Source organism: Rhinatrema bivittatum, chromosome 4, assembly GCF_901001135.1.
Source record: "Rhinatrema bivittatum chromosome 4, aRhiBiv1.1, whole genome shotgun sequence".
In the NCBI taxonomy this organism is placed as follows: domain Eukaryota; kingdom Metazoa; phylum Chordata; class Amphibia; order Gymnophiona; family Rhinatrematidae; genus Rhinatrema; species Rhinatrema bivittatum.
This window is the reverse complement of record NC_042618.1, coordinates 313,603,926-313,616,057: the sequence shown is the minus strand read 5'-3', so window position 1 is coordinate 313,616,057 and position 12,132 is coordinate 313,603,926. Positions and strand designations below refer to the sequence as shown.

The window sequence follows — 12,132 nt, the reverse complement described above, 5'->3', positions numbered from 1 at the left end:
ACTACCGGGTTTCCTCCTCTTCTAGGGCAACCGTGACGTGGGATATGATTCAGCCCATTAACACTGCTCTTCTTCTGTACATGGCAGATGCTCCTCCACCTTCCTGCCCACGCGGCTCCGGCAAGCTTTTTCTTCCAGGTCTGCGCAGGCAGGAAGTAGGAGGAGTGAACGTGACCCTTTTCTTCAGGCCGTGGTGAGGTAAGCTCCACCACAGCCCCACCGATCTTCCTGCTGTAGTTCCCTGATTCCGCAGGCCCTGCTGCTATGTGGACCAGGCGACACACAGTTTGGAAAGCTCTGTGCTAGACAGATAAAGTTCCTGGATGAAAGAAATGACAGTTTTATGGAGCAATTGGTTCAGGAATCAATGAGAGAGGGAGCAATTTTAGATCTAATTCTCAGTAGAGCACAGGATTTGGTGAGAGGTAATGGTAGTGGGGCAACTTGACAATAGTGATCATAATATGATCAAATCTGAATTAATAACTGGAAGGGGGACAGTAAGTAAATCCACGGCTCTAGTGCTAAACTTTCAAAAGGGAAACTTTGATAAAATGAGAGAAAAAACTGAAAGGAGCAGCTAAAAAGTGTGCAAGAGGCGTGGACATTGTTAAAAAATACCATCCTAGAAGCACAGTCCAGATGTATTCCACACATTAAGAAAGGTGAAAGGAAGGCAAAACGATTACCGGCATGATTAAAAGGTGAGGTAAGAGACTTTTAGCCAAAATATCTTCATTCAAAAATTGGAAGAAGGATCCAACAGAAGAAATAGGATAAAGCATAAGCGTTGGCAAGTTAAATGTAAGACATTGATAAGACAGGCTAAGAGAGAATTTGAAAAGAAATTGGCCGTAGAGGCAAAAACTTACAGTAAAAACTTTTTAAAATATATCTGAAGCAGAAAGCCTGCGAAGGAGTCAGTTGGACCGTTAAATGTTAGAGGGGTTAAAGGGGCACGTAGAGAAGATATAGCCATCGCGGAAAGATTAAACGATTACTTTGCTTCAGTGTTTACTGAAGAGGATGTTGGGGAGATACCCGATCCGGAGAAGGTTTTCATGGGTAATGATTCAGATGGACTAAAGCAAATCACAATGAATCTAGAAGATGTGGTAGGCCTGAATGACAAACTGAAGAGTAGTAAAATCACCTGGACCGGATGGCATACACCCCAGGGTTCTGAAGGAACTCAAAAATTAAATTTCAGATCTATTAGTTAAAATTTGCAACCTATCATTAAAATCATCCATTGTACCTGAAGACTGGAGGGTGGCTACAGACCAGTTAGCCTGACTTCAGTGCCACGAAAAGTAGTGGCAAGTGTTCTAAATATCAAAATCACAGAACATATAGAAAGACATGGTTTAATGGAATAAAGTCAGCATGGCTTTACCCAAGCAAGTCTTGCCTCACAAATCTGCTTCACTTTTTTGAAGGAGTTAATAAACATGTAGATAAAGGTGAACCGGTAGATGTAGAGTATTTGGATTATCAGAAGGCATTTGACAAAGTTCCTCATGAGAGGCTTCTAGGAAAATTAAAAAGTCATGGGATAGGTGGTGATGTCCTTTCGTGGATTACAAACTGGCTAAAAGATAGGAAAAAGAGTAGGATAAAGTGGACAATTTTCTCAGTGGAGGGGAATGGGCAGTGGAGTGCTTCAGGGATCTATACTGGGACCCGTGCTTTTCAATATATTTATAAATCATCTGGAAAGGAATATGAGTGAGAATCAAATTTGCAGATGATACAAAATTGTTCAGAGTAGTTAAATCACAAGCGGAATGTGATAAATTGCAGAAGATAAATTGCAGAAGACCTTGTGAGACTGGGGTCGGCGCGTGAAAGGGGGTGCACATTGCGCATGCCAAGCCCTACGCACGCTGCCCATTCCCTCCAAGGCCCCTCTGAAACCTTCCCCCCCCCCCCCACCCCCATCTAAACACCCCCCCTACTGTTGTCGGCAGAGTTACGCCTGCCTGCCTCCCGCCCCGTCCCGAAATTCGCATTGCCCACCCGACACGCCTCCTTTGCAAAGCCCCGGGACTTGCACGCGTAAGGGGCTTTTTTTTAAGGGTTACGCACATAATTTATGTGCGTAACCCTTTTAAAATCCGGCCCATAGGGAAAAATATCCCATGCTATAGTTACAGAATGTTAGGTTCCATATTCGGAGCTACCACCCAAGAAAGAGATCTAGCCGTCATAGTGGATATCAGATTGAAATTGTCAGGTCAGTGTGCTGCGGCAGTCAAAAAAGCAAACAGAATGTTGGGAATTATTAGAAAGGGAAGTGAATAAAATGGAAAATGTTGATAAAAATCAAATCAATCAATAAATAAATGTCATAATGCCTCTGTATCGCATGGTGAGACCGCACTTTGAATACTGTGTACAATTCTAGTTGCTGCATCTCAAAAAAGATATAGTTGCAATGGAGAAGGTACAGGGAAGGGCGACCAAAATGATAAAGAGGATGGAACAGTTCCCCTATGAGGAAAGACTAAAGAGGTTAGAACTGTTCAGCTTGGAGAAGGGACAGCTGAGGGGGGATATGATAGAGATGTTTAAAATCATGAGAGGTCTAGAACGGGTAAATGTGAATGTGTTATTTACTCTTTCAGATAATAGAAGGACTAGGGGGCACTCCATGAAGTTAGCATGTGGCACATTTAAAACTAATCGGAGAAAGTTCTTTTTCACTCAACGCACAATTAAACTCTGGAATTTGTTGCCAGGGGATGTGGTTAGTGCAGTTAGTGTAGCTGGGTTTAAAAAAATATTGGATAAGTTCTTGGAGGAGAAGTCCATTACCTGCTATTAATTAAGTTGACTTAGAAAATAGCCACTACAGAGAGCTCAATTTTTCCTTATTTCATTTATGGCTCCCTATTACCTTAAAGATTAGAGATTTAAAAGTATGAGATTTCATTGTTATGTTTCCTAAATATGAATATGATGTATATCTATCTTATTTCTTATATTATTTCGATATTTCTGTATATCTAAAAATGCAAAATTAAAAAAAAAAGAAAATAGCCACTATTACTAGCAACAGTAGCATGGGTAGACTTAGGGGTAAATTTTAAGACCTGCGTGCGAGCGTACATGTGCATGCACTACCCGGCGCGCACACATGTATGCCTGATTTTATAAAACTTGCACACGCAAGTTATAAAATCGGGAGTCGGCGCGTGCAAGGGGGTGCACAATTGTGCACCTTGTGCGCGCAGAGCCCGCACCGAGCCGCGCTGCCTTCCCCTGTTCCCTCCCACCCCACCTTCCCTTCCCCCCTACCTTTTTTTTTCTTTTGTTATTAAACTTACTTCAGCCCTGCCGGCGTGCGATCCCCAGCACAGTGACAAATGGCCGCTGTGCCGGGAGCCTCTGGCCCCGCTCCCAGACCACCTCTTTTTGAAAGCCCCGGGACTTACACAAGTCCTGGGGCTTTAAGCGCGTCGCCAGGCCTTTTGAAAACAGGCCCGACACGCGTAACCTTTTGAAAATCCGGCCCTTAGTGTTTGGGTACTTGCCAGGTTCTTATGGCCTGGACTGGCCACTGTTGTAAACAGGATGCCATGCTTGATGGCCCCTTGGTCTGACCCAGTATGGCATGTTCTTACTTAACCACAATATCTTCTCTGAAGCCTAAATCATAGAAACATGTAGACTTTCTACAAGCAGAAAGATAGATCTCATTATGGAAGGGCAAGTGCCTCAAACATTCATCAATCACCGGAAGAAAACCTCCAATTCAAGGTATATAAATTGTGATCCACAAAAACAACTTGTGACGAACTAGTAAGATAAGTGAAGTAAAATTTCCCATTCCTTTTGTTGAACTGTGTCTAGTTTTGGGCCATACATATCAAGATACAAATTTTAGATAAAGTCTAGAAGGCAGCACCAAAAAATGCTAAGAGATCTAGATATTACTCTCCTTGTTCATTTAAGTTATTATTATTTATTTTTTCCAAGTTCAATTTACCTTGTTCATTGTAAGACATTATTCTATATACTGTCAATTCAATTGTTGTAATGTAAACCGAAATGATTAGTAACTCTGTTACCAGAACTTCGGTATATAAAACTGTTAAATAAATAAAGTAAATGGAGAAAAGTAGAATTTATTTACCCTACAGAAGAGATGATATACGACTTGACTGCTGTTTTCAAATACAGGTGCAACCCAGAGGTTACAGTGAGGACAACGGGTTGTTTTCTCAGTTACCACTAGAGGAAAAAGCAGTAACCAAAAAAAACCCATATAGCATAAAACAACTGTAACTAATCCAAAATTCATTGTAGTAGTCGGGGAAAACATTTACAGGTGATTGGGTTTGTTTTTGTCCAATGGAAAGAGAATAGCTGAGCATCCCAGGGAGTTGTACTGGAAGTGGTGCTGTTTGAACATTTACATTCATGTTCTAGAAAAGGAAGCTACAAGTGAAGTGGCTAAATTTGCAGATGAGACAATTATTCAAAGCTATTAAAGCACAAGTGGACTGTAATGAATTGCAAAACTGGAGAACTGGGAATTGAATTGACAGATATTTAATGTGAACAAGTGCAATATGATGCAGATAGGAAAAAAGTCATAGCTACAGGTATTAGATTCACAACTCAGGAAAAGGATCTTGGACTCACTACAAACAATACATGGAAATTCTAAGCTCAAACGGGCCGATTCAGTAAAATTCGCGGGAGAGCCGGTGCTCCGAGGCGAGCGCCCGCTCTCCCGACATGCGCCCAGGCCACTCTCCTGGGCGCGCGATTCTGTATTTAAATTAGGGCCTGCGGTAAAAAGGAGGCACCAGGGACACTAGCGCGTCCCTAGTGCCTCCTTATTGACAGAAGCAACGCTTAATTTTACCAGCGTCAGTTGTCGAACCTGCTGACAGCCACGGGTTCGGAAAACAGACGCCGGCAAAATTGAGCGTCGGTCTTCCAACTCGCGGGCCGCAGGCAGATTTTTAAATTTTTTTTTTTAGAATTTTAATTTTTTTTTTTATTTTGGGGCCTCTGCCTTAATATCGTTATGATATTAAGTCAGAGGGTGTACAGAAAAGCAGTTTTTTCTGCTTTTCTGTACACTTTCCTGGTGCGTTAATTTCTGAAAGTAAAATGTGCGGCTTGGCTGCACATTTTGTTTTCTGTATCGCGCAGGACTAATAGGCTCATCAACATGCATTTGCATATTGCGGGCTCTATTAGTTGTTGGGGAGGTTGGACATGTGTTTTCCTCACACTATTACCTCTTACTGTATAAGGGGTAATATTAGCGCGTGGAAAATGCGCGTCTAGATGGGGGCTAATAGTGTGCTCAGCCTGAGCGCACCATTCTGAATTGGCCTGAATGTACGGTGACAGTTAAAAAAAGCAAATAGAATGTTAAGAATTATTTGGAAAGGAATAGAACGTAAAACAATGTCATAATGTAGCTGTACTGATCCATGGTATGACCGACCCTCGAGTACTGCCATCTTAAAAGAAAAAAAAAAGGTATAATGAAACTGGAGCAGGTACACAGAAGGACAACAAAAATGATAAAGTGGATGAAATGGCTCCTTTATGAAGAAAGGCTAAGAAGATTGCAGCCTTCAGCTTGGAGAAGAGATGACAGAGGGGATAAAATAGATGATAGAGAGTTATAAAATCATGAGTGAGGTGTAACAGGTAAATAGGGGGGAGTTATTTACCCTTTAAAATAATACTAAGAAACAGGAAACACTGGTATTAAGCTAACAAGCAACAGATTTAAAACAGATCAGAATAAAATATTTTTTCACTCAACATAGAATCAGGTTGTAGAATTTGTTGCCAGAAAATATGATTAAATCATCTAGCAAAGCTGGTTTGGACAAGCTCCTAGAAGAAGAGTCCATAAACAATTCTTAGCTAGGTAGACTTGGAAAGGTCACTGCTTATCCCTAGGTGTGAACAAGGATGGGATATGCTCTTTGGGATCTACTAGGCACTTTCTAGTGATCCAGGCTGGCCACTATTGGAGACAGGATGCTGGGTTCTCTTGACCTTTGGTCTGACCAACACAGCATATCTTATTTATTTAACACTTTTATATACTGATATTCATGTAGAAAATTACATATCACTTCGGTTTACAGTATAACAATAACTAGCATGTAAGAATGCTTTTACATTTAACAAGGATCAAATAATTTTGCGCAATGGAACAGGGATCAAAGCAACAATTAAATAATAGGCTCTTTCGTGAGGCCAGATATTAACTGGCTAAAGATCTGAGTGCATATTGAATTAACTTAGGGTAAGGGTTAAGGAGCATAATAAGATAGATCATCTGCAGATTTGGGGTGCTAACCTAAGAGCTAATCTGTTGGTATGTTGGGCGATGTACTATAAAGATCCCCTGCATAAATGAAAAGCTTGGTCAAACAGCCAAGTTTTGAGTCTCTTTTTGAAGGTAATAGGGCATTGTTCAAGCCAGAGATCTGGTGGAAGAGAGTTCCATTGCGCAGGGCCTGAAGTGGACAGAGTTCGTTTACTTAACGAAGTTTTAATGGGCGGGGCAAAGAGGTTATTTCTATAAGCGGCTCTCACCAGTCTGGAGGGTAAATGTGGCCGAAACGGGATATTGAGTTCCAATGGAATGAGACTGTGAATGGTTTTGTGAATGATCGTTAGAACTTTGTACATGATTCTAAATTTAATTGGGAGCCAGTGCAGGTTCATTAGGATGGAAGTAATATGATCTCTTTTGTTGGTCTTAGTCAAAATCCTGGCTGAGGCGTTTTGAAGCATCTGTAAAGGTTTAATGGTGTTCGCTGGAAGGCCGAGTAGAAGTGAATTGCAATAGTCAATTTTTGAAAAGATAATTGCTTGTAGAACTGAACGGTAGTCTTGGAAGTGGAGTAGCGGTCTCAGCCGTTTTAGAACTTGTAATTTAAAAAAGCCTTCCTTTGCGGTTTTATTGATGAATCTTTTTAGGTTCAATTGGTTGTCCATTAAGACTCCGAGGTTTCTAACTTGAGGAGAGAAGGCTGGTTGCCTTGAGGGGAGCGTGTTGGAAACTGCATAATTGCCGTCCTGTGAGACGAGGAGTAGTTCCGTTTTATTAGTATTAAGGATTAAGTTAAGATTAAGTTAAGGCTTGTGAGGAGGTTGTTGATATCTTGAAGGCAGTTGTTCCAGAAGTCTAGGGTTTTTTGTAGTGATTCCGTCACCGGAATGAGTACTTGCACGTCGTCTGCATATATGTAGTGCGTTAGCTTTAGTTTGGAGAGGAGTTGGCAAAGCGGTAAAAGATGTTGTTATGCTTAGCCTCATTCTTCCTTTATGCAGTCGTTTGTAATTCAAACACTCAAAGAAACCCTTCTTGTCTACAGAATTTTTATATCCTGTCTTTTGTTAGAGTCACTTGCACACTTTGCTTCTGTAACCTACAATTTCACAGAGTCGTCCTCAGAATGACCACCAGCAAAATGTCCAAGACCCCCCAGCATTCCTTTAAGAGTACATTTTGCAATTAAATTCTCATTCCCTAACCCTTGAGCTCCATGGTTTTCCAACAGCATCAAATTTATAAAGTATCAGAATTCAAAATAACACAATGAATGTCAGCAAATAAGGGTTACATACCCACCTAAATCTGCCTACATTATTCTACTTCTGGTTATCATTTTATTTTGCCAGGCACAAAAAAGACTAGAATTGGCACAAGTTTCTTACTTTTCCCTTAATAATTCCCCTTCCATACCACTGAAGATCTCCCAGCTACAATTCATACAAGCTTGACCGCTTACAGGAGATCACGCCATATCTATTTTACTATCAGGCCGATACAGTAAGGAGCGGTAGGAAGAGCTGCGTTAGTGCCGGGCGCACCCGCGGTTGCCGCACGCACAGTCTGGCTCACCTACCGCTCGATACTGTATGTAAATAGCTTGCAAATGCAAGCTGCGTCCAAGAAGCGTCCATGAAGCGTTAGGCCCGCGCAACCCATTTTACTGTATAGAGCGCTATACAGTATCCTGGGTGCGCTGGCCTAACACTTCACGGACACGCTGGTATCTGTCATTTCAAATGAGATTTGAAATGGCAGGTACCAGGAAGTGGACAGTTCTCCTAATGCTCGGGATTGCCAGTCCTCTCTCCCCTCCTCCCAAAACAAGGCTGCTTTACGCGTGCAATTGGGCCGCTCAAGCCGTGACGCCAAACGTCGTGATGTCATGCCTTGAGCGGCCTAATTGCATGCACAGGGGCGGCTTTCACCCGTGCAGGCATCCATCTTCGCGGGCAGCTGCCTCCGGGAGGCAGGGGAGCCGCAGTCCGTCTTTGCCGATGTCAGTCTCCAGAGGGGGGCTGCAAGAAAAATAAGTCGCTTCGTTGCTTTACACTGCCAGTCCTCTCTCCCCTCCTCCCGAAGCAAGGCTGCTTTATGCGCCTTGCTTCGGGAGGAGGGGAGAGAGGACTGGCAATCCCGAGCGTAGGATTGCCAGTCCTCTCTCCCCTCTCTCTCTTGCTACTTTTTTTTTCACTTTTTCGATTTTTTTTTTTTCCGCTTTCATTGCTTCTGGAGGAGGGGAGAGAGGACTGGGGCTGCCCCGGAGACCGGGACCCATGGACGCGGCCAGGGCAGGTGAGCTGGGGCTGGGGGAAAGTTTGCGGCCTACCCTTACCCTTGCCTCTAACGCAGGGGTAAGGGTAGGCAGTAAGTTAGCAGGTTAAACGTGCAGCAAAACGGCAGGTTAAAAAAGCGAGTCGGGGCGCGCGTTACTGTGTGGGAGGGAATAGCTAATTTGATCTTTTACATCTAATATACATGCCGCGTGCGGAAGGGGTTACCCGGTGATTTAAAGAGGCGGTAAGAGTGGGTTAAAGGGGATAATGTATCGCGGGTTGGACTAACGCGGCTGAAAAGTGAGTAGAAAGCGGGTTAGGAGCAGGGTAACCGTGGCCGCACTTTACTGTATTGACCTGTATATTAGCTGTGGAGTGTAGTCCAGCCAGCCTGCAACCTATACTAAGTAACTCCTTCCCCAGGGCTACAACTGCCCTGCCCCCAAAAAAAAGGCTCCCCACCACTAAGGCACTTTCCCTCCCTGCCCATGCCTTCTTTAAAAAGTCTGTCTTCTTCTGCCTGGTTCCCGCCCCAGGGAATCTCTCTCCCTCTCCCGGTCCCCACCCCCGGAGAGACTCTTCCCCCGTCCTCTGCTGTTATTTATTCTTTCTCCCCGAGCATCATATTATCGGACAAGCTATGGCATTACCTCACTAACAGGAGCAAAGCAGCACGCACCTTCTTTTCCTGCAACTACACCGGCAACCAAACAGCCGCCACTACGAGAAACGACGAGGCCCAAACCGACAGGCAAACGCGAAGCGCCACCGTCACGTGATGAGGGTGAGCGCTTTACTGCGGAGCAAAGCTCCGCCCCTAGATCGAGTCTGTAATAAACGAGTAGAAATGCGGTATGACATGCACGTAGGTATTGAAGATTATGGCAGTAAGTATTATTTACTGACATGTATTGCGTGTGCATCTGGAAGAAATGTAAAGTATAGCTTACCTGTACTAGGAACAGAACTTTTCCTGTGAGCCTTGCGGATGAACGTATCGCAGAGCATCATGGGACTTATAGTCCAGTTCAGCGTTCCCCACAAGTTTTCGTGCTTTAGATGAATTTATTTGTATTGCCCTTGTTGTTAATAAAGGAGAAATAAATGTTTTCCTGTATCCATAAAAAAAACACCTTTTTGTTCTTCAGCGCACAAACTTTTCCCCGTAGCACACAACTGTATATTCTGTATATTCTGATTTTTACTTTTGAACCTTGAAGACTCTAGCTTGCAGCCTGCAGCATGTGATCGTCTTTTTCCAATCCCCGTGTCCCTCCTTTGATGAGCTGAGCCAGTTTCTTGCCAGCAAAACATTTGCTGTGACTGTAATTGGAAAAGCAAGGTTCACGTGTAAGTCAGCCTCAGAGCACCTCTGACTTTAGTCTCTGCTGGCGTTATCTCTTTCATCCTGGTCTAAAGCAATGTAACAGTCTGGTTTCTCCGCTTTCCATTTCATTTTTGTTTGTCTGTTTCTATTTCTAAGTTGTAGTCCCTTTTTCTGTATTAGCAGGGATGGCTGAAGGCAATCTGCTATCTGAGGCAAGGGATGAGATGAACCGCACCCCCCCCCCCCCCTCCTCGCTTGCACCCCAAAGGCAAAGCACATGTCAAATCATCGAGTGGGTAATGGGGGGAAGAGAGTGACCTTGGAATCCGGGCCTTCCAGTAATTGGAAATGCTGTAGAAGGGGAAAGGAAGGGTCAGAATTCCCAAAGAAATAGCAGACAGTGTATCCATGATGATATTTCTTGGAAACTGGCAACCCTTATACCAGGGGTCGGGAACCCATGGCTCGCGAGCCAGATATGGCTCTTTTGAGGGCTGCATCTGGCTCGCAGACACGTGTCGCCATACTTCGCGGTTCCCCGCTGACCCGGCTGCTCCCCGGTCCTCCGCCGCCCGGGCTTAAAATGCTGTCAGCCCGGGCGGAACGCGGCAGGACAGCTGGAGTCAGCGGCACCGGCGTGCTCTCTTCTCCTCCCCCCCCCGCGGCCCGGAAGAGGAAGTGGAGAGCATCGGGTGCCTGCGCGGGAAGAAGAGACCACACTAGCGTGGTCTCTTCTTCCCGCGGCCCGGAAGAGGAAGTGGAGAGCATCGGGTGCCTGCGCGGGAAGAAGACTGCAGCGCGGCTCGGAGGAAAATGAAAATCTTCCACCGCGGCCGATGGGACTCCGCCTTCGCCTCCGCGAGGGCTGAAAATGAAGGAGGTTAGCGTTGGGAGGTGGCTGCTGCTGCCGCGAGTTCCCGGGGGGGGGGGGGGGGAGAGAGAGGGAATGAGCGAGCAAGCATGTGTGTTTGAGATCCTGTGTGTGTGAGTGAGAGATTGCATGTATGTGAATGATTGAGAGCCTGTATATGTGAAAGAGAGTATGTCTGTGATTGAGATCCTGCCTGTGAGAGAGAGAGCATGAATGTAAGTTTACCATTGGGAACCTGTATGTGTAAGTTTGTAATTGAAAACCTGTTTGTTTGAAAGAGTATGTGTGTATGATTGAGATCCTTTGTGTGTGAGAGAGATCATGTGTATGTATGATTAAGAGCCTGTGTGTATAAGTAAGAGAGAGATCATGTGTGTCTGTGTCTGATTGACAGCTGGTTTAGGTGATGGAGCATGTGAGTATGTGATTGAGAGCCTGTGTTTAAATGAGAGAGAGAGACCATGTGTGTCTGTGTGTGATTGAGAGCTGATTTAGGTGAGGGAGCATGTGAGTATGTGATTGAGAGCCTGTGTGTAAATGAGAGAAAGAGAGGACATGTTTGTAAGCATGTGAATGAGAGTCTGTGTGTGAGAGAAAAAGACAGCATGTATTTATGTGATTGAAAGCCTGTGTGTGTGTGTAAGCGTGAAAAGATAGACAGCATGTGTGTAAATGTGTAATTAAGAGCCTATATAAGTGAGAGAGAAAAAACATTTGTATATGTGAGTGACTGAGAGCATGTGTGTATAGGTGTGTCATTGAGAGCCAGTGTGAGAGAGAGCGCTGGTATGTGACAGAGAGGAGAAAGTTCCAAGCAAACCACCCCACCTCCTGCTAATTCAGAACAATCTCAGGACACCTGGATATCAAACATTCCCAGGTATGCAGAGCAAAAAAATTTTTGTATCCTTATTATTTTTCATTACTGGATCTTTGTGTCTGCTATTTTGAAATATTTTGTTGGTATCTGGAAATGTTTTATATGAGTTTTTAATTATTGGATATTCCACTCATCAGCTGTTTCTAAATATGTTCTTTTTGTTAGTACAGTTTTACTGCTGATGATTTTATATTTCTTGATTTGTTTTATAAGGATGTGTGATGTTTCTTTTTTCCTTTGTTACACTGCATACAGAGACTCTGGCTTGTTGCAGTTTCCAATTCAGTTTTTGTCTGCATGCTTCTTGTTATGCGTTTTGGTCTCTTTATTCTATGTTAGGTGAGGGACAGCACGTGATTCAGGTGAGGTTTTCTGCTGGCGTGTAGTTTCTGTGTAGGACTCTATAGCAGCCTGACTTGGTCCGTTTTCCTAATAGGAGATGTATTGGTGTCT

The 12,132-nt window shown here is 43.9% G+C and overlaps 1 protein-coding gene across 3 annotated transcripts in view; it reads right to left on the bottom strand.

Annotated features, from left to right (window-relative positions):
* The window catches only part of TBCD (tubulin folding cofactor D), a 974,871-nt gene extending 965,225 nt beyond the window's left edge, over positions 1 to 9,646 (bottom strand). The window contains exon 1 of one of the 3 annotated variants that reach the window (XM_029600281.1): positions 9,552 to 9,646. In XM_029600281.1, the coding sequence (XP_029456141.1) occupies positions 9,552 to 9,612 (61 nt within the window). In that variant the 5' untranslated portion in view covers positions 9,613 to 9,646. Of the gene's footprint in view, positions 1 to 9,251; positions 9,406 to 9,551 lie in introns of those variants that run through there. The other 2 variants (XM_029600283.1, XM_029600282.1) reach the window with 2 other exon arrangements.
* Positions 9,647 to 12,132: the final 2,486 nt, after the last annotated feature.